The 21,766-nt window shown below is 44.0% G+C and overlaps 1 protein-coding gene across 3 annotated transcripts in view; it reads right to left on the reverse strand.

Annotated features, from left to right (window-relative positions):
- Positions 1 to 21,766, reverse strand: part of LOC115198582 (collagen alpha-6(IV) chain) — a 201,859-nt gene that overhangs the window by 71,993 nt on the left and 108,100 nt on the right. For all 3 annotated transcript variants that reach the window (XM_029760630.1, XM_029760632.1, XM_029760631.1), the window contains exon 4: positions 20,212 to 20,286. In XM_029760630.1, the coding sequence (XP_029616490.1) occupies positions 20,212 to 20,286 (75 nt within the window). The remainder of the gene's footprint in view (positions 1 to 20,211; positions 20,287 to 21,766) is intronic.

Consider the following 21,766-nt stretch of genomic DNA (forward strand, 5'->3'; position numbering starts at 1 on the left):
AAGGAGAGCGGTTCAATTGTTGTGAAGAAGGCTTCAGGGCGCCCAAGAAAGTCCAGCAAGCGCCAGGATCGTCTCCTAAAATTGATTCAGCTGCGGGATCGGGGCACCACCAGTACAGAGCTTGCTCAAGAATGGCAGCAGGCAGGTGTGAGTGCATCTGCACGCACAGTGAGGCGAAGACTTTTGGAGGATGGCCTGGTGTCAAGAAGGGCAGTAAAAAATCCACTTCTCTCCAGGAAAAACATCAAGGACAGACTGATATTCTGAAAAAGGTACAGGGATTGGACTGCTGAGGACTGGGGTAAAGTCATTTTCTCTGATGAATCCCCTTTCCGATTGTTTGGGGCATCCGGAAAAAAGCTTGTCCGGAGAAGACAAGGTGAGCGCTACCATCAGTCTTGTGTCATGCCAACAGTAAAGCATCCTGAGACCATTCATGTGTGGAGTTGCTTCTCAGCCAAGGGAGTGGGCTCACTCACAATTTTGCCTAAGAACACAGCCATAAAGAACGGTACCATCACATCTTCCGAGAGCAACTTCTCCCAACCATCCAGGAACAGTTTGGTGACGAACAATGCCTTTTCCAGCATGATGGAACACCTTGCCATAAGGCAAAGGTGATAACTAAGTGGCTCGGGGAACAAAACATCGATATTTTGGGTCCATGGCCAGGAACTCCCCAGACCTTAATCCCGTTGAGAACTTGTGGTCAATCACATTTAACATTTAAGTCATTTAAGTCATTTAAGTCAATCCTCAAGAGGCAGGTGGACAAACAAAAACCCACAAATTCTGACAAACTCCAAGCATTGATCATGCAAGAATGAGCTGCCATCAGTCAGGATGTGGTCCAGAAGTTAATTGACAGCATGCCAGGGCGGATTGCAGAGGTCTTGAAAAAGAAGGGTCAACACTGCAAATATTGACTCTTTGCATCAACTTCATGTAATTGTCAATAAAAGCCTTTGACACTTATGAAATGCTTGTAATTATACAAAAATATCTAAAGACACTGAAGCAGCAAACTTTGTGGAAATTAATATTTGTGTCATTCTCAAAACCTTTGGCCACGACTGTATGTATATATGGTTTCTCTGGCAGGGGGCTGAGTGTTTGTGTTGATAATGATGTACTTTGTTACACACTACACACTACTAAAGTAACATTTCCAAGTGAAGGGGAACACTGGACATAATGCTGTTTGTGTTGTTGATATTGTACCGCGTAAAATAAATTAACCAATGACGTATTGTCTTTCATCCAGATGCTTCTCCTCCAATGAAACAGACTTTTATTACCACGTCCACCAATTATAACTGAGTTCCGATTGTTAGCGTAGCTGTCTGAATGGCATGGTTTAATCTAACAGAAAACAAGAACATTTATGAATGCTTCTCAAATGGCACCCTATTCTCTACATAGTGTACTATTTTTGACCAGGGACTGTAGGGCTCTGGTCAAACGTAGTGAACTATATAGGGAATAGGGTGCTATTTGGGATGCATTTTGAAGTGAAGGTAGTGTTGAAATGAAATCCAAACTACTGTAACACAACTAACACAGTTTAGGTCGTTAATGTTAAAATAACATACAGATAAATACACAATGTCATGTTGGGAATATTACTTTTAAAAAAACACCTCAATGTATCCCTTAGTCCCGCTAGACCAGGAGTATTCAACTCTTACCCCTATGATGTCCGGAGCCTGCTAGGTTTCTGTTCTACCTGATAATTAATTTCACACACCTGGTGTCACAGGTCTAAATCAGTCCCTGACTAGAGGGGAACAATGAAACAATGCAGTGGAACTGGCTTTCAGGTTCAGAGTTGAGTTGGAGGGCTCTAGAAGCTAAAAAACGTACAGATGAAACGTTGGCGTCATGTGGACAACTTTATCCTTAAAACACTTTATTAGTTGAATTCATTTATTTTGTCTCTAGACATTTAGGGAAGGCCTTTTTGTTCTGTTATCTTACATTACATTAAGTCCCTTCACTATGAAACCTTTGAGAGGTACAGGGGGATCGGGGAAAGTGGAGAAAAGGAAAGAGGGAAGATGATGTGGGTCACATTTCTCTCACTTTGACACGTTTCTGCCATCATTACATGGTAGGATAGAGAGAGCGTGGTCGAGTGGGAGTGTACAGTATGTGAGTGTGTTTGTTTCAGAAAGAGAATATCTGTCCTTGAACATGTGTATGACTGTACAAATGTGTGTGTGTGTGTGTGTATGTGTGTGTGTGTGTGTGTCGCAGGGGGGGGTGGGGGGGTCCTTCCAGCTGTGTTTAGGTAGGGATTGAGATTCCTGTGTGTTTGTTAATACCCCGCTCAGGGGAGTGTGTGTAAGTGTGTGTAATATTGTGTGTGCCCAAAGCGTGGGACTCCTCCACTGTCCTGGTTCTCCTCAATGTTAGTGCTCCTCAACACACGGCTCCCCCTGACACCTAGGATATGTTCCAAATGACACCCTATTCCCTATGTAGTGCACTACTTTTGACCAGGGCGCATAGAGCTCTGGTCAAAAGTAGTGCAGTTTAGAGGGAAAAGGGTGTCATTTGGGACACTAACTAGCCTCGCTGACCAGGCTCATAGTGATCCTACTTCTGGGAGCAAGAATACCAAATACCTACAGGCACTTATTTGTATTTCTTAAAGGGGTTTAGACTGATAATCATTAGCAAAAAGTGACAGGATCGGGAAATGCTGCTCTGAAATATCCAAAGTTCTACTGGCCTTGAAACCAAAAAACGTACACTACTGCCCAAAGCGTGGAAATGGCGCCGGAGAAGAAGGCAGACGTTTTACGTGTCCCCAACCGATTGTGTTTTTTGTTCGTTCATTTGCGTTGTTTGTAACTTATTTTTTTACTTATTTTGTACATAATGTTGTCATTGCCGTCTCTTATGACCAAAAATTACTTCTGGACATCAGGACTCACCGCAGAATCCTTTTTTTCTTTTAATTAGTCTGACGAGCTCGACGCGAACGATATACTGCTTCTCGGGAACAGGCCCAGATCCCCGTGATTTGCATGAAGAGGAGGTGGAGAAAAAGGGGCCAGAGGGCAGGCTGCCTTCGGAGAATTCGTAGGCGATCGAATAAACCCCCACTTCCTTTCACTCTTCCAGCAAACGTGCAATCTTTGGAGAGTAAAATGTATGACCTACGCGCAAGATTAAACTACCAACGGGGCATTCAAAACTGTAATATCTTATGCTTCACAGAGTCGTGGCTGAACTACAACACCATCAACATAAAGCTGGCTGGTTATACGGTGTACCAGCAGGATAGAACAGTGGCGTACGTGTAAGACAAGGGGTGGCGGACTATGTATTTTTGTAAATAACAGCTGGTGCACGATATCTAAGGAAGACTCAAGCTATTGCTCGCCTGAGGTAGAGTATCTCATGATAAGCTGTAGACCACACTATCTACCGAGAGAGTTTTCATCTGGATTTTTCGGACCTGTTTACATACCGGCACAGTCAGAGGCTGGCACTAAGACAGCATTGAATGAGCTGTATTCCACCATTAGCAAACAAGAAAACGCTCACCCAGAGGCAGCGCTCCTACTAGCCAGGGATTTTAATGCAGGGGCACTTAAATTTGTTTAACCAAATTTCTATCAGCATGTTAAATGTGCAACCAGAGGGGAAAAAAACTCCGGACCACCTTTACTCCACACACAGAGACACGTACAAAGCTCTCCCTCATCCTCCAAATCTGACCATAATTATATCCTCCTGATTCCAAGCAAAAATTAAAGCAGGAAGCACCAGTGACTAGATCAGTAAAAAAGTGGTCAGATGAAGCAGATGCTAAGCTACAGGACTGTTTTGCTAGCACAGACTGGAATATGTTCTGGGATTCCTCCGATGGCATTGAGAAGTACACCACATCAGTCATTGGCTTCATCAATAAGTGCATCGATGACGTCATCTCCACAGTGACCGTACGTACATACCCCAACCAGAAGCCATGCATTACAGGCAACAATCCACACTGAGCTAAAGGGTGGAGCTGCCGTTTTCAAGGAGCAGGACTCGAACACAGAAGCTTATAAGATATCCCGCTATGCCCTCAGACGAACCATCAAACAGGCAAATCGTCAATAAAGGACTAAGATCGAATCGTATTACACCGGCTCTGACGCTCGTTGGTGGCAGGGCTTGCAAACCATTACAGGCTACAAAGGGAATGCTCGCTTCGAGGCAAATAACACTGAAACATGCATGAGAGCACCAGCTGTTCCGGAAGACTGTATGATCACGCTCTCCGCAGCCTTTGTGAGTAAGACCTTTAAACAGCTCAACATTCACAAGACCAAGGGCCGAATGGATTACCAGGACGTTTACTGTGAGCATGCGCTGACCAACTTGCAAATGTCTTCACTGACATTTTCAACCTCTCCCTGTCCGAGTCCGTAATACCAATATTTTTTAAGCAGACCACCATAGTGCCTTTGCCTAAGAAAGGCTGGTCATGGCTCACATCAACACCATTATCCCAGAAACCCTAGACCCACTCCAATTAGCATACCGCACCAACAGATCCACAGATGATGCAATTGCACTCCACACTGCCCTTTCCCTCCTGGACAAATGGAACACCTATGTGAGAATGCAATTCATTGACTACAGCTCAGCGTTCAGCACCATAGTGCCCTCAAAGCTCATCACTAAGCTAAGGACACTGGGACTAAACACCTCCCTCTGCAACTGGATCCTGGACTTCCTGATGTGCCACCCCTAGGTGGTAAGGGTAGGTAACAACACCTCCCCCCACACTGATCCTCAACACGGGGGCCCCTCAGGGGTGCGTTCTTAGTCCCCTCCTATAATTCCTGTTCACTCATGACTGCATGGCCAGGCACGACTCCAACACCATCATTAAGTTTGCTGATGACACAACAGTGGTAGGCCTGATCACCGACAACGATGAGACAGCCTATAGGGAGGAGGTCAGATACCTGATCATGTGGTGCAAGGACCACAACCTCTCCCTCAACATGATCAAGACAAAGGAGATGATTGTGGACTACAGGAAAAGGAGGACCGAGCACGCCCCCATTCTCATCGACGGGGCTGTAGTGGAGCAGGTTGAAAGCTTCAAGTTCCTTGGTGTCCACATCACCAACAAACTAACATGGCCCAAGCACACCAAGAGTTGTGAAGAGGGCACAACAAAACCCATTCCCCCTCAGGAGACTGAAAAGGTTTGGCATGGGTCCTCAGATCCTCAAAAGGTTCTACAGCTGCCCCATCGACAGCATCCTGACTGGTTGCATCCCTGCCTGGTATGGCAACTGATCGGCCTCCGACCGCAAGGCACTACAGAGGGTAGTGCGAACGGCCCAGTACATCACTGGGCCAAACTTCCTGCCATCCAGGACCTCTATACCAGGTGATGTTAGAGGAAGGCCCTAAAAATTGCCAAAGACTCCAGCCACCCTAGTCATAGACTGTTCTCTCTGCTACTGCACGGCAAGCGGTACCAGAGCGCCAAGTCTAGGACCAAGAGGCTCCTAAACAGCTTCTACCCTCAAGCCATAAGACTCCTGAACACCTAATCAAATGGCTACCCAGACTATTTTCATTGCCCCTCCCCTTTTACACCGCTGCTACTCTCTGTTGTTATAACCTATGCATAGCCACTTTAATAACTCTGATTACATGTAAATATTACCTCAACTAACCGGTGCCCCGGCACATTGACTCTGTACCGGTACCCCCCCCCCCCCCCCCCGTGTATAGTCTCGCTATTGTTATTTTACTGCTGCTGTTACTTGTTACCTTTATTTCTTATTCTTATCCGTATTTTGTTGAACTGCATTGTTGGTTAGGGGCTCGTAAGTAAGCATTTCACTGTAAGGTTGTATTCGGCGCATGTGACTAATAAAATGCGATTTGATTTGAGAAGGTGACTTCAGGTGATTTCATCTAAGTCTTTTAGTTCGATGAAGTAGGATGTGCACCTTATTGCTTCTACACCTGCATTGCTTGCTGTTTGGGGTTTTAGGCTGGGTTTCTGTACAGCACTTTGAGATATCAGCTGATGTAAGAAGGGCTATATAAATACATTTGATTTGATTTGATACACGTAACCTATTCTTTCACTAACCTACATGCCTCATATCCTGTCCGTACAGAAACATGGGTCTAGTTACCCACAAACACACTGGTACAAAAGGTGGAGGGCACCTCAGAAGCCTTTTTATGTATCAACTGGAATGTGCTCCTACATGCCTAACACATCCTTTCATTGGAGAGAAACGGGTTGAGTAGTTTGATGCCAAATAGGGCAGGGTAGTCTTTGTGGAAAGGGGAAAATTGCATAAATGATTGTACACTACAGATTAAATTAGATGCTATAACTTCTAGAAGTAATCACACTGGAGGTCTGGATAAAAGTCTATGTGTTCTCACGTGTAGACACAAACACACACACACACAATTGAGACTGGACTTGATTTGGGCTTTGACATGAGAGTCAATAGATGGTTAATAGATGTTGTATAACAGAGTCCCAGGCAGTCACGTCCTTGCTGAAGAAAAGAGAATAATAAACAGAAAAGAATGAAAAAATGTAATAAAACAGCAACAAATATTTGTATTCCTTTCATCATTTATAAAGTGGTTCTCATCATGGTGACGATCACCATCATCGTAGATCAGATCAGTTCTTTGATATGTTTATTTTTAAATCCATATGTCCCCTCTACGGACCTTCTAATAGTGGTATGAAAACATTGTATTTCAGTTCATATGAAGGGGATCGTATAGGACGTAATTGAGTGTGACACATGTAACCAAGATCTGAGGGTTCTACACTAAGAATGCAGAAATAGGTTCTGAAATGAGAACAAAGCTAAAGATGTGTATCAAGAGTCTCAGAGTAAGAGTGCTGATCAAGGATCAGGTCGCTCTTTTCCCTGATCCCAAATTGGCACTTCTGTGTTCTAAGTCAGGATGAGACAGAATTCACCAGAAGGGGGCAGTGTAATGCATTGAAATGCCACATACGGACAAAATAACTCAAGACACAAGAACTTGATCTATGGTGACCATAACTTCAATACTGGCTTTTAAAATCTGACACGCTCTCTGAAGGCTCTCTCTCTCTCTCTCTCTCTCTCTCTCTCTCTCTCTCCTCTCTCTCTCTCTCTCTCTCTCTCTCTCTCTCTCTCTCTCTCTCTCCTCTCTCTCTCTCTCTCTCTCTCTCTCTCTCTCTCTCTCTCCTCTCTCTCTCTCTCTCTCTCTCTCTCTCTCTCCTCTCTCTCTCTCTCTCTCTCTCTCTCTCTCTCTCTCTCTCTCTCTCTCTCTCTCTCTCTCTCTCTCTCTCTCTCTCTCTCTCTCTCTCTCTCTCTCTCTCTCTCTCTCTCTCTCTCTCTCTCTCTCGAACTTGAAAAACAAAACGAAAGCGGGTGAAGGGTATAGTGAGTGAAAAGACGACGGGAAGGAGGGGAATGAGGGATAATGAAGGGTTAGCGAGAGGTTGTCAGACGGCTATTGTCTGTCTCTAGTTTAATGACCAGCGTCGTCGTGGTGACCGCTTATCACCCCACCATACACCTGCCCGGTCAGACCAGCAGTCTACTAGGGGTTAAAGGTCAGATAGGACATGAGGGGAGAGGAGAAGGGAGGGAGTCAGGGAGGATGGCAGATAAGAAGGAGAGAGAGAGAGAGAGAGAGAGAGAGAGGTGTGTTGCAGGTCAAAGTTAGTCCTCCTGAAGTTTAGAACGCCTGACCTGTAAGTACAGTTTTTAGGATGGGATGTTAAACGGGTGTCCTGACTCTCTGTGGTCACTAAAGATCCCATGGCACTTATCGTAAGAGTAGGGGTGTTAACCCCGGTGTCCTGGCTAAATTCCCAATCTGGCCCTCATACCATCATGGCCACCTAATCATCATCAGCTTCCAAATGGCTCATTCATCCTCCTCCTCCTCTCCCCTGTAACTGAGAATGTGTTCTCAGTCAACTAACCTGGTAAAATAAGGGTAAAAAAATACAAATAAAAATGGGTGAGAGTTGGTCCTGCCTGGGCACTAGAACTTCAAAGTGTCCTTGACCTACTCACTGTACAGAGGATGAATGTTTAGGAACGTTAGCTACATTTACCCGCTTGGCCGAAACAAAGTAGAAAAGTCACAGTTTACTCTGAAGCAAACATTTTTTTTTAAGGTGGCTAGTTGACTAAAAGGAATGGAAAACCCCATACCCACCTAACACACTATCATCATCACCAATTTCTCTATGTTATGATGAACTGATAAACATCCTGAGCCTGTTTGTGTGTGTGTTTGTGTCTATGCAAGAACGTTGTTTGTAGGTCTGACCAACTCTGTGGGAGGTAAAAAGTTGCTAGAATTCTATACATCCATCATTTCTCAGTGTGTGTGCGCGTCTCATGGTATGTGTGTGTGTACGTGTTTAGGACAACCTGCTGTAAGCCTAAACAAACCTTTAGTTCATGTTTAGACTGAACTAGAGGTTCTACTTGGGTTAGAAGAGGTGGATCATGAACTGATAAAACAGAAAAATGCTTTTCAGAGAGAAGGCTTGAGGCCCGCAGGTTCTTGCAGAGGTAGTGGGCTAGTGTACGCGCACACACACACACACACACACACACACACACACACACACACACACACACACAGTCTTGTACAGCTTATCGTAACCCTAACCCCTAACCCTTAATGCAATTCTAACCCTAATTCTAACCTTAACCATAAACCCCCTAGAAATAGCATTTGACTTCGTGGAGCTAACAAAATGTCCCCAGTTGGTCAAATATCCGTTCGTTTACTATTCTTGTGGGTACGGTCCCCACAAGAATAGTTAAACACATCCACACACACACACACACACACACACACACACACACACACACACACACACACACACACACACACACACACACACACACACACACTCTCTCTCTCTCTTGGCGTTCAACACGGGACTGTGAGTTGGAGGCCAGTCAGCAAAACGTAGACACCGCTAATAATGACAAAAACAACACATTCTAAAACATTTGGAGAGAGATGAAGTGAGAAAGAGGGAGAGGGAGAGATAGGAAGAGGGAGAGAGAGGGAGAGAGCAGTGTGCTCAAAGAGTTATCATAGCGCCAGCTCTGATCTGCTCAGTGTGCAATCAGAGTCACAATGTGTGTGTGTGTGTGTGTGTGTGTCTGTCTAGAAGACCCTCCATCTGCTCGTCAGCATCATCACTACCGCCTCCATCCCCTCCTCTCATCTCCTCCTCCCCATCGGTCTCTTTATCTGTCTGCCTCTCCATCTCTCCCTCCCTCTCTGAGATAAGATTAAGGTAAGGAATTCGGTCAAGCAGGAGGTTCAGTGACGTACTCTTTCATCGAGGGGCCCAAGAGGGACAGAGGAAGATAGAGAAAGAGGGGGAGAGGGGAAGAGGGAGCTCACTATTCTCTCCTGCCTAACCCCCTACTGGCTCTGTGCAGAAGTAAGCTTAATCTCTTAAAGACTTTTAGAGTAACAACTATACACATTCTATTACACTGATCCTCTGTGTATTTGTAAAAGATCAGCAACTGATTTTGACTAAAGAAGCACTAAGGCCACAAGGCTTTGATGATCTCAAATCCACACAGCTTTGCATTGTTTAATTTCCTACCTCTCCCTTTCTCTCCCTCTCTCTGTCTCTCTCTCTCTCTCTCTCTCTCTCTTTCTTCCCCAAAGTGAAGACATATGTTTCAGGGCCCTGGGTCTTGGTGTGGTCCCTTGGGGCCCGAGGCCCTAAGCAGATAAAAGCCTGGTGTTGATGTTAGCAATGCTTAACACAAAGCATCCTGTTGTCCCTCCGTGACCTCTCACCTCTGGTTGAAACGGATGTTATTGTTCTCTCTCTCTCTCTTCCCTCCCCCCTCTCTCTCTCGAGGAACTACAGGACTCTAAGTCCTTCCACTCTGCTGGTGTGTCCATGTGTAAGAGGCTTTTCCCCCCTATGGATAGAGGCTAAGGGTTAGGCTTGTAGATAGGCCTAGGAGAGAGATCGGGCTGAGATGGGGGGCTGTATCTGTATGTATCAGTGTGTGTCCCATCTCCAGATTTATGGTCCAACAGTGTATACATTTATCACAGATGTTATTGTCTATACGTTTCCCTGCCAGCTGATCCTCCTCTGAGCCTAGACTCTAAATGGACATGTTCCAATATGTAACAGTATTATTTATTACATTAAGGCGTTTATAGTTAATAATCTGATTAGAAATCACTCGATGGTGCCGTCCTGGTATTGTATGGCATCATTGACTCAGAGACAGCTAAGACAAAGGGTGGAGGTGGAAATGTACATGGAGAATTACATAATGCAGCTGGCACGGTGTCCATTTTGGAGGGTGTAACTTGGGCCGAGATGGCTAAGCGATGTGTACACTCTTAGAAAAAAAGCAAATATCTACAGCCTAGAAGGGTTCTTCGGCTGTCCCGATATGAGAAGCCTTTTTGATTCTAGGTAGAACCCTTTTGGTTCCAGGTAGAACCCTTTTGGATTCCAACCCTTTCCACAAAGGGTGTAACATGGAACCAAAAAGGGATTCTACCTGGAACCCAAAAAGGGATTCTACCTGGAACCCAAAAAGGGGTTCTACCTGGAACCAAAAGGGGTTCTACCGAACCCCTGGAACCAAAAGGGGTTCTACCTGGAACCAAAAGGGGTTCTACCTGGAACCAAAAGGGGTTCTACCTGGAACCAAAAGGGGTTCTACCTGGAACCAAAAGGGGTTATCTTATGGGGACAGCCAAAGAACCCTTTCGGAACCCTTTTTTCCCTAAGAGAGTAGGATGGATGGTTGAGGTAGAGGTAGGATGTATTTTGCCTGAGACACTGATCCCCACTTACGGTTTATTGGTTGGTAGGCTGATCTGATCCTAGATATGTGGTTAATAGCTTCCAATGGAATAGGGGAATAGGATGATACTCTGTAGGACTTAGATACTGATCTTATGTCGGTTTGGCATTTCATCCCCTTATGGTTATGGTTATTATAATCTGATCCTATATCAGTAGATTAGAAGACAAACCTCCACTCAAACATGCTTCCAGTGCAAGTTTTGCTTATGGTTAAGGTTATGATTCAGGTGATATAATCAGATTTAAATACCTACGTCTACCTCAAGTGTGCTTCTAAATTTCCGCCTAAACTGATCTCATGTCTTTTTTTTTTGTGGTTGAAGTCTGTGGTAGTCTTATCTGATCCTAGATATGTGGTTTAGACAAATACCTCAAAACGTGCCTTTAGTACAGGAGAAAACTGAGCAGAGACAAACCAACACCCTCCACTTAGGGTTAGCGTTAAACAATAGGAGTGTGTGTGTGTGGAGCGTAATATTGTCGCCGCTATGTTATTTGCTGCAAGGCCTCTATCCGTGTGGCTGTGTAAGTGTAGGCTGCAGCCACCACTGTGTGTGTACTGCCTCAGACAGCCCCTAGGTAATTGTTGTTTGGATACAGACTGGGTACCGTAGAGGTAGTAAGTAGGTCCTTGTGCTGGTAAGACTAGTATGTCAGACTGCTGAAAGCCGCTAGGGAGCTGAGGCACAGACATGGACAAGGGGGCTAATGCATACACACATAGTGTATAGACAAGCCCAACTCAATCTCTGGAGGTTGCGTTGGAATAGACACAGACGTGGACATAGACACACAAACACACACACACACACACACACAGCTGTTCAGCACACCTACTGTAGGTCTGAGCCAACTGAGCCAACCAGAGAGAGTGTGAGATGTTTGCAGCTCACTGGCGAAGCTAAAACTATTAACTTTGATATCAGTTCATCTGACAACATAAAAGCTATTTAGTGGATTAGAAAAACAACGCGTGTGTGTGGAGCCTTTTAGCTGGCCAATAGAATTTTAACTGCACTTCACAGAATAAACAACCAGATAGATCAAGGCAAGAGGCAAAACTGATCTAAAGGTGCACTCAGTCAGAGTAGACTAAACAGAGAATCAAAGAGAGGGGGGGAGGAGGTTGAGAGAGGGGGGAGAGGGAGAGGGGAGGAGAGGGAGAGAGAGAGAGAGAAGTACATTTTCTCTGTCCCGTGGGCTAAACAGCTTGTTCTAACTGGAGGTGGGTATTCTGCCAAATTAATTGGAAATACTTTTGCAATATATGTTTCTACAATGTTTCTTTGGACCATGTCTGCAAGTGTCAAATCCACAGAAAATGACTCATGTTATTGAACTTGACCATATAATTCAATGTTCTGTCCTGTAGCCATACCTAATGACTAAACCTTACATCCATTGTTGAAAACATCAGCGTGATACATCGTGGGTGTGATACAGACACTGGCAATGATAAATAAGCCGCTTCGGCAAAGGGAGAAGGTCTGAATGAGGCTTGAGGCGTAGAAAACAGCCTCCCTGAGAGGTTAACCTATCTGACTCATCTAAATCTATACACACCACATCAGACCACCACAAACGTTTTGGCACGCGAGGTGTCTAGAGCATCTTTCCGGAGGACATGAGTCAGGATGGAAGTCTCCACTGCCCTTTCATTTACATTTTAGTTAATTTAGCAGACGCTCTTATCCAGAGCAAGTTACAGTGGTGAATACATACATTTCATTTCATTTCATGCATTTTTTTCCCCTTATTTTATCATTTTTTTGTACTGGCCCCCCGTGGGAATCGAACCCACAACCCTGGCGTTGCAAACACCATGCTCTACCAACTGAGCCACAGGGAAGGATGGATCACCGCATCCTCATGTTCCTTCCATTATTCTTTCACTCCATCACCAGTTCCTTATCCTATTCTTGAACTTGTTTATTCGCTGTGTGGGGTAAGAAGCCGAGTGATGACGTGAGGGTATGAGCCCTTCTAGCTGACCGCTCCTGCGACATGACAGCTGAGTGGTCTACGAGGTAAGGACATGGTTCTTTTCTGCGGTAGACAGTAGCTGTCAGTACTACGCCGTTGTGAACCCACACCGTGCTATTTTACAACGCTATATCCTGCCCACTAACTTACTAGACGTTTCGTTAAAAATACCCTCGGCTACACATACGCTGTGAACTTGTCATGTCTCGACCGCTACCTCCGGAACAGCGGAGGCTACTGAGGGGAGGACGGAATGGAATTGAAACAGCTGAAATGTAGTCATTTTCAACAACAACAAAAATTGACTTGTTTTATTACGTTTTTACCTGAAATAACAGTAGCAGCCTGTTACATTCTGAAATTGTTGCCGTAGCTTTAAATCTCAACAGTGTTTTGTTTTTGTGCTTGACTGCACTGAGCCTAATAGCTGTATTATCAGCTAATTTACTGTGTACGGACGAGAAAATAAACTCTTTAATTTTCTGCACATGCTTGTGGATTTTAGCATTATTCAAGAGTGTAATACGGTTTGGCAGCATTATTCAAAATTGTAATATGTTTTAGAATTAAGTTGCTCGGATTGTTAAATAGTTTGCGCTTACTGGCTAGTGGCTACTGTGATATGTACTGTACAGTTGAGCTGCGGACCCGAGAATGTGGAAGAAAATTCTCAACAATCATTTTTACAGGCTAAATTCCTGTCCAATCATTCAAAATGGTTAAATTTCCGTCTCATTACAAGGGTTCTATTTCTTGCTGTAAATGTTTTTATCAGCAGACAACGGAAGGTCCGGAAAGGATGTAATGTGAATTGAAAAGTAGAATTCTCTTCCGACCACCTGGCTCCTCAGACTCTCCTTCATATCCCGTAGTGGGAATAGGGCCTTATTAATGTCAAACTCCTTAGCGTCACACACATTAGCAGCAGTTAGCACGCGCTAGACGTCATGTTAAACATCCCACGTTCCTTTCTTCTATTCATCCGATCATAAATCAGCCCATCGTAAAACAGACGTCGTTGTTTTTATTTGTTTGTTTATCCCCTCCCCCGTATCAAAACAATTCTTGTTGGCAAGAGGGCGAGGTGAGGTTGTAGGCTTGAGTCCCTAATGGCACTCTATTCCCTATGCAGTACAGTGCAGGTTCTATAGAGCTCTGGTCAAGCTTAGTGCACTGCGTAGAGAATAGGGTGCCATTTGAGACGTACTTAAAAAAGGGATTCGGGACATGATCTGGTCATGTTTTGTTAGGGGGCGAGGGGGAAGGGGTGTAGGTAGGGGTGAAGGGCGAGGGGAGGGATAATAGATAGGGGTGGGGCATGGGTTCACTAGTGTTCCTCCCCCTGGCATTTAGAATTTGGGAGTGATCGCTGGCACACACAGACAGACACAAAGAGACAGACACAGACAGACAGACTCTACAAGGTGTGGAGCTGTAGCAGGACAGAACAAACAGTGGCTTGGAGCGAGGCCAGAGCAGGTAAAGGAGCCACTGTCAGGCCTTAGGGAGAAACACAGGGTAACATCTCTGTTTGCCAACATCTAGACCTGCCTAGCCCAGAACCCAGGGAAACATTCCTGTTGGCCAGCATCCAGATTTGTCAAGCCTGGGCATTGTCACTGCATGAGACCACGTTGGTAAAAGGTTATCAAGTGGCTTCAGGTGAGAAGCAGGGACAGTGTGTGTGTGAGTGCGTGCGTGAGTCCTCGAGCACACGTATGTGTGTGTGCACTGTGTGTGTGTGTGTGTGTTTGTGTCTAATTCTCTCAGATCAGGGACAGGTAAGGTAATTGACTATGACTATTCCTAGCCTGCAGGTATCAACTTCAGCAAAAGGCTGAACACAGCTAGACAGGTATTGTTAGGACCTGTTGAGCTTGGACTCTCCTATATACATGTGGAGATGAGGACAGAAGATAAAATAAACCAGCCATCACTGCAGCAACAGCAGAGGATATTTTTCATAGAGTATTAAAGTAATAATATGCGTAAGTGTGCAAAACATGTCTGGCTAATGTCTATCTTTGTAGAATGACTGATTCGTTTACGCTCAGGAACTATAATGGTCAGTTGGTGCTTGAGGGATCTAAATAAGATCTAAATAAGATATTAAAACAAAAGAAGTTTGATATTAGTGCGTAGGCACGCTTTTAAAGGAGAGTTGAAGTGTGTATGCATGTGTGTATGTGCGTGCATCTGACAAAAAAAAACCACTAAATATATTACATTCATAACACCTTTGCTTTTCTTGAAAATAACCCTTTCACTTTCTTTTCTCACTAGCACCGATTTTGCCGATAGCTACTTTACTGAGGAAGGAATGATGAATGCACTAACTGTTTGAATGCACTAACTGTAAGTCGCTCTGGATAAAAGCGGCTGCTAAATGACTGAAATGTAAAATGTACTGTTAATATGTGACCAACACTGCAACAATAACTTTTCTCAACAAAACTAATGTTTAGGTTTGTTGGAGAAGAAAAACATGTCATTTGACCAAAGCTGTCATTTCTGAAGGTGACTACAACATTTAGACTTTGTACCTTTTCTTACCCCATTGGTTGTGGTAAAGAATGACAATGCACAGTCCTAACAACCACTGTCGTATTAGGCCTCAACTCCTGTAACAGTCCAGAACTCTACATTTTACTGATAGTATGCCTTTGGAAAGTTTTCAGACCCCTTGACTTTTTTCCACTTTTCGTTACGTTACGGCCTTATTCTAAAATGGATTCAAGTTTTAAAAAATCCTCAGCAATCTACACACAATACCCCATAATAACAAAGCGAAAACAGTTTTTTTCAAATGTATTATTTACATAAGTATTCAGACCCTTTGCTATAAGACTCGAAATTGAACTCAAGTGACCTGTTTCCATTTATCATCCTTGAGATGTTTCTACAACTTGGAGTCCACCTGTGGTAAATTCAATTGATTGGACATGATTTGGAAAGCCACACACCTGTCTATATAAGGTCCCACAGTTCACGGTGCATGTCAGAGCAAAAACCAAGCCATGATGTGGAAGGAATTGTCCATAGAGCTCCGAGACAGGATTGTGTCACGGCACAGATCTGGGGAAGGGCACCAAAAAATGTCTGCAGCATTGAAGGTACCCAAGAACACACTGGCCTCCATCATTCTTAAATGGAAGAAGTTTGGAACCACCAAGGCTCTTCCTAGAGCTGGCCGCCGAGCCAAACTGTGGAATCGGGGGAGAAGGGCCTTGGTCAGGGAGGTGACCAAGAACCCGATGGTCACTCTGACAGAGCTCTAGAGTTCCTCTGTGGAGATGGGAGAAACTTCCAGAAGGACAACCATCTCTGCAGCACTCCACCAATCAGGCCTTTACAGTAGAGTGGCCAGACGGAAGCCACTCCTCAGTAAAAAGGCACATGACAGCCCGCTTGGAGTTTGCCAAAAGGCACCTAAAGGACTCTCAGACCATGAGAAACAAGATTCTCTGGTCTGATGAAACCATGGTTGAACTCTTTGGCGTGAATGCCAAGTGTCACATCTGGAGGAAACCTGGCACCATCCCTACAGTGAAGCATGGTGGTGGTAGCATCATGCTGTGGGGATGATGAGAGGCTAGTCAGGATCGAGGCAAAGATGAACGGAGCAAAATACAGAGAGACCCTTGATGAAAACCTGCTTCAGTGCGCTCAGTACCGCAGACTGGGATGAAGGTTCACCGTCCAACAGGACAACGACCCTAAGCACACAGCCAAGACAACGCAGGAGTGGCTTCATCTTATAAGAAATCCTGCTATGCCCTCCGACGAACCATCAAACAGGCAAAGCACCAATACAGGACTAAGATTGAATCGTACTACACTGGCTCCGACGCTTGTCAGATGTGGCAGGGCCTGCAAACTATTGACTACAAAGGGAAGCACAGCCGCGAGCTGCCCAGTGACACGAGCCTACCAGACAAGCCCAATCACTTTAATGCTCGCTTCAAGGCAAGCAACACTGAGGTATGCATGAGAGCATCAGCTGTTCAGGACGACTGTGTGATCATGCTCTCTGTAGCTGACGTGAGTAAGACCTTGAAACAGGTCAACATTCACAAGGCAGCTGGGCCAGACGGATTACCAGGACGTGTGCTCCGGGCATGTGCTGACCAACTGGCAGGTGTCTTCACTGACATTTTCAACATGTCCCTGATTGTGTCTGTAATACCAACATGTTGCAAGCAGACCACCATAGTCCCTGTGCCCAAGAACACTAAGGTAACCTATCCCTCAACGTAATCAAGACAAAGGAGATGATTGTGGGCTACAGGAAAAGGAAGACTGAGCACGCCCACATTCTCATCGACGGGGTTGAAGTGGAGCAGGTTGAGAGCTTCAAGTTCCTTGGTGTCCACATCACCAACAAACTAATGTAACCGATGTGAAATGGCTAGTTAGTTAGCGGTGGTGCGTGGTAATAGCATTTCAATCAGTGACGTCACTCGCTCTGAGACTTGAAGTAGTGCTTCCCCTTGCATTGCAAGGGCCGCGGCTTTTGTGGCGCGATGGGTAACGGTGCTTCGTGGGTGTCAGTTGTTGATGTGTGCAAGGGTCCCTGGTTCGAGCCCGGGTTGGGGCGAAGAGAGGGACGGAACCTACACTGTTACACTAACATGGTCCAAACACATCAAGACAGTCGTGAAGAGGGCACGACAAAACCTATTCCCCCCTCAGGGGACTGAAAATATTTTGCATGGGTCCTCAGATCCTCAAAGGTTCTACAGCTGCAATATCAATATAGAGCATCCTGACTGGTTGCATCACTGCCTGGTATGGCAACTGCTTGGCCTCTGACCGCAAGGCACTATTCAGAGGAAGGCCCTAAAAATTGTCAAAGACCCCAGCCACCCCAGTCATAGACTGTTCTCTCTGCTACCGCATGGCAAATGGTACCGGAGCGCCAAGTCTCGGACTAAAATGCTTCTCAACAGCTTTCATCCCCAAGCCATAAGACTCCTGAACAGGTAACCAAATGGCAACCCAGACTATTTGCATTGTGTCCCGCCACCCCGCACCTGCCAACCCACTCTTTTACGCTGCTGCTACTCTCTGTTTGTCATCTATGCATAGTCACTTTAACTATACCTACATGTACATTTTATCTCAATTAGCCCGACTAACCGGTGCCACCGCACATTGACTCTGTACCGGTACCACCTATATATAGCCTCGCTACTGCCCAGCCAGAGCCCGGACTTGAACCTGATCAAACATCTTTGGATGTATATAGCTGTGCAGCAACGCTCCCCATCCAACCTGACAGAGCTTGAGAGGACCTGCAGAGAAGAATGGGCGAAACTCCCCAAATACAGGTGTGCCAAGCTTGTAGCGTCATACCCAAGATGCTGTAACCGCTGCCAAAGGTGCTTCAACAAAGTACTGAGTAAAGGGTCTTAATACTTATGTAAATGTGATATTTCTGTTTTTAATTTGTAATAAATTGGCAAAAGATTATTAAAACTTCTTTTTGGTTATCATTATAGGGTATTGTGTGTAGATTGATGAGGGGAAAAAAACTATTTAATTAATTTTAGAATAAAGCTGTAACGTAACAAAATGTGGAAAAAGTCAAGTAGTCTGAATACTTTCCCAAGGCACTGTACCAGACTTTCAATGCAACAGTATGTGTTTTCTGACTTTGTTTTGCAAGAACCGCAACTACTTTCTAGTACTTAAAGTATTTGACCCAAGTCTGCTTTTTACTTTGTAAAACAACACATTTGATTTTGTGACTCGTTTCAGGAAACTAACTTTCAGGCGTATGTCGTGCGTCACTACTGCACACGAGAGGCATTCGAATGTAAAAATAAATATTTTATAAAAATTAGTTTGTCAGAAATGCCTTCTGGAACATGTGAACTTTCATTTGCCATTAAAATCTAGCTAGCTACATTTTCAGATATCATACGCTTCTAATTTTGTCAGAAAGTTGTTGTCATTGTAAGTTAAAGCGTACTGTTAGCTAGCTAGAGAACGCTAGCTGGCTGGCTCGCTAGCTAACGTTACGTGTATGATCTATGTAGTAATATTATTTGTATCTCAGAGCCATTTGCATTGCTAATTATAGCCTAATGTTAGCTAGCTAGCTAACATTGAACCTAGTTGGTTAGCTTTAGCTACCTGCATATTCAAGCAGGGTAGTAATGTTATGAGTTGGGATTATTATTAATTGTTTAGCTAGCTAACATGTCTAAACAAAAGATCCACTATGCAAGTAGCCATTTCACTGTACCGTTTACACCTTCTGTATCCTGTGCATGTGACAAATAAACATAGATTTTATTTGACATAGCGTGTGTTTACCAGAGACGGTAATGTGAAGAACAACATGACCTGCAACAAAGTCAAATAAGGATATAACGTTAGGCTAATGAGACAGTGTCCAAGTTGTACAATTCTCCAGTAGAATGTCCTGCTTTTATTTCGTCACACTCACAACCGTAAGCTATTTTCTGAAATTAGCTTGCCATTAACTTGTAAATAATGATATTGTTGTGATTTTATTTTCCTGTAATAATGAATACAAATTAGCTAAAGTTAAGATGCTGTCAGCTATATGATATGGTCATTATTTGAACTTTCTAGCCAGCTAACTTGACATTAGCTAGCTAGCTAACAAGCTAGAAATGAGACAAAACATTGTTTAGAAAGTTGCTTTTAGTTGCCTGGTTTGCTAGGTTGACATATACTGAATTGATTTTTAAACGGAGGGGTTTATTGGTGCTAAAATACACCAGTTATGCTATTTTGGACGGCCAGGCAGGCTGATGTCATGCAGCCTGTTGTTTTTGTGTTTATACTTTTACATAATGACAACGACAAGTTTCATGTCGGACGACAATAGAATGTTCATGATGTGACTGCGGCAACTTTCTACAGACATGTCGATAGACGTAGTATAAACCAGCCTTTAGTCTTGAAATCGTTGGTTGTTTAATACACTACCATACTCACTCTGTTTAGCACATGGCCTCACATGTGAATCCTTAAAGAGAAGGGTGGGGCTAAAGCTTAAGAGGGTGTGAACAATGCTGAATGGGTGTAGACAAAGAAGAGCTCTCCAGCAGGTGTACATAAACATTCACGGGCCATTTCCTCAAAAGTGGGGTTACAAGTTTATCAACTTTCAAAGCAGAATTACTTTCCCATTGTTCCTCAACTGTAGTCTATGATATATGATTTTCTAGATCCAAGTCTCTATTTTTATCCAATGTAAAAAACACAATTTCAAATTTTGCTACATAAGACCGAATCGAGCCAGTCGGTCACAGATGTGAATGTGTGTGAGAGGGAGAGAGAATAAAGATGTATTCATGACTTACCCTGCTGCCTTTCTCTGGATTACAATTGCATCCCCCACTACAGTCCAACCCATTACACGGTTCTCCTGTAGTCCCCTGGAGAGAGAGAGAGAGAGACCGTTAGTATTACATTATGTACTGTATGCCATTAAGCAGACGCTTTTATCCAAAGCAACTTGAGGCGGGAATACATTTTCATATGGTTGGTCTTAGTGGGAATCAAGCCCCATGCAAGCCACATGCTCTACCAACTGAGCCACGAGGGAGAGAGAGAGACCCGCAGTATCCAATCACAGCAGCAAGATTTGTGTCCGTTGCCATGACAAAAGGGCAACCAGTGGAGCACAAACAACATTGTAAATACAATCTACAGTGCCTTTGGAAAGTATTCAGATTCCTTGACCTTTTTCACATTTTGTTAGGTATATTTTTAAATTCCCACCATCAATCTACACACAATACCCCATAATGACAAAGCTAAAACAGGTACACTCTAGAGCTCTGTCAGAGTGTCCAACGAGTTCTTGGTCACCTCCCTGACCAAGGCTCTTCTCCCCCGATTGCTCAGTTTGGCTCGGCGGCCAGCTCTAGGAAGAGTCTTGGTGGTTCCATACTTCTTCCATTTAAGAATGATGTAGGACACTGTGTTCTTGGGGACCTTCAATGCTGCAGACAAATTTTGGTACCCTTCCTCAGATCTGTGCCTCGACACAATCCTGTCTCGGAGCTCTATGGACAATTCCTTCGACCTCATGGCTTGGTTTTTGCTCTGACATGCACTGTCAACTGTGGGACCTTATATAGACAGGTGTGTGCCTTTACAAATCATGTCCAATCAATTGAATTTACCACAAGTGGACTCCAATCAATTTGTAGAAACACCTCAAGGATGATCAATGGAAACAGGATGCACCTGAGCTCAATTTCGAGTTTCATAGCAAAGGGTATGAATATTTATGTAAATAAGGTATTTAAAAAAAAAAAAATGTATACATTTGCAAAAATTCCCCCAAATCTGTTTTCGCTTTGCCATTATGGGGTATTGTGTGTAGATTGCTGATATTTATTTTAATTTATTTAATACATTTTGGAATAAGGCTGTAATGTAACAAAATGTGAAAAAAGTCAAGGGGTCTGAATACTTTTCCATTTTATACTTCAACTATGTGCACACTTTTACAACACTGTACATAGCCAATAATATAACATTCGAAATGTCTATATGCTTTTAAAACTTTTGTGAGTGTAATGTTTACTCATGTTTCCCTTGTTTATTTCCCTTTTGTTTTATTGCCTATTCCAGTTACTTTGGCAATGTAAACATATGTTTCCCATGCCAAAAAAAGCCCTTTGAATTGAATTGAGAGAGAGCGCAAGACAGAACCACATGCAGTACCAGGCTTAACCTCTAGGAGAAATACTTTCAAGTGCTGCATTTGATTTGATTTTCTTTGCCAGGTACAATTGAACCAATGTAATAATATAGAATAAGTGTTTGATCTATGTTGTTGATCCACGTCTGCTAACTAATATCTTATGACGATGAAAAATGCTACATGAGGAATAAACAACCGCC

This window comes from Salmo trutta, chromosome 8 (assembly GCF_901001165.1).
Source record: "Salmo trutta chromosome 8, fSalTru1.1, whole genome shotgun sequence".
Lineage (NCBI taxonomy): Eukaryota > Metazoa > Chordata > Actinopteri > Salmoniformes > Salmonidae > Salmo > Salmo trutta.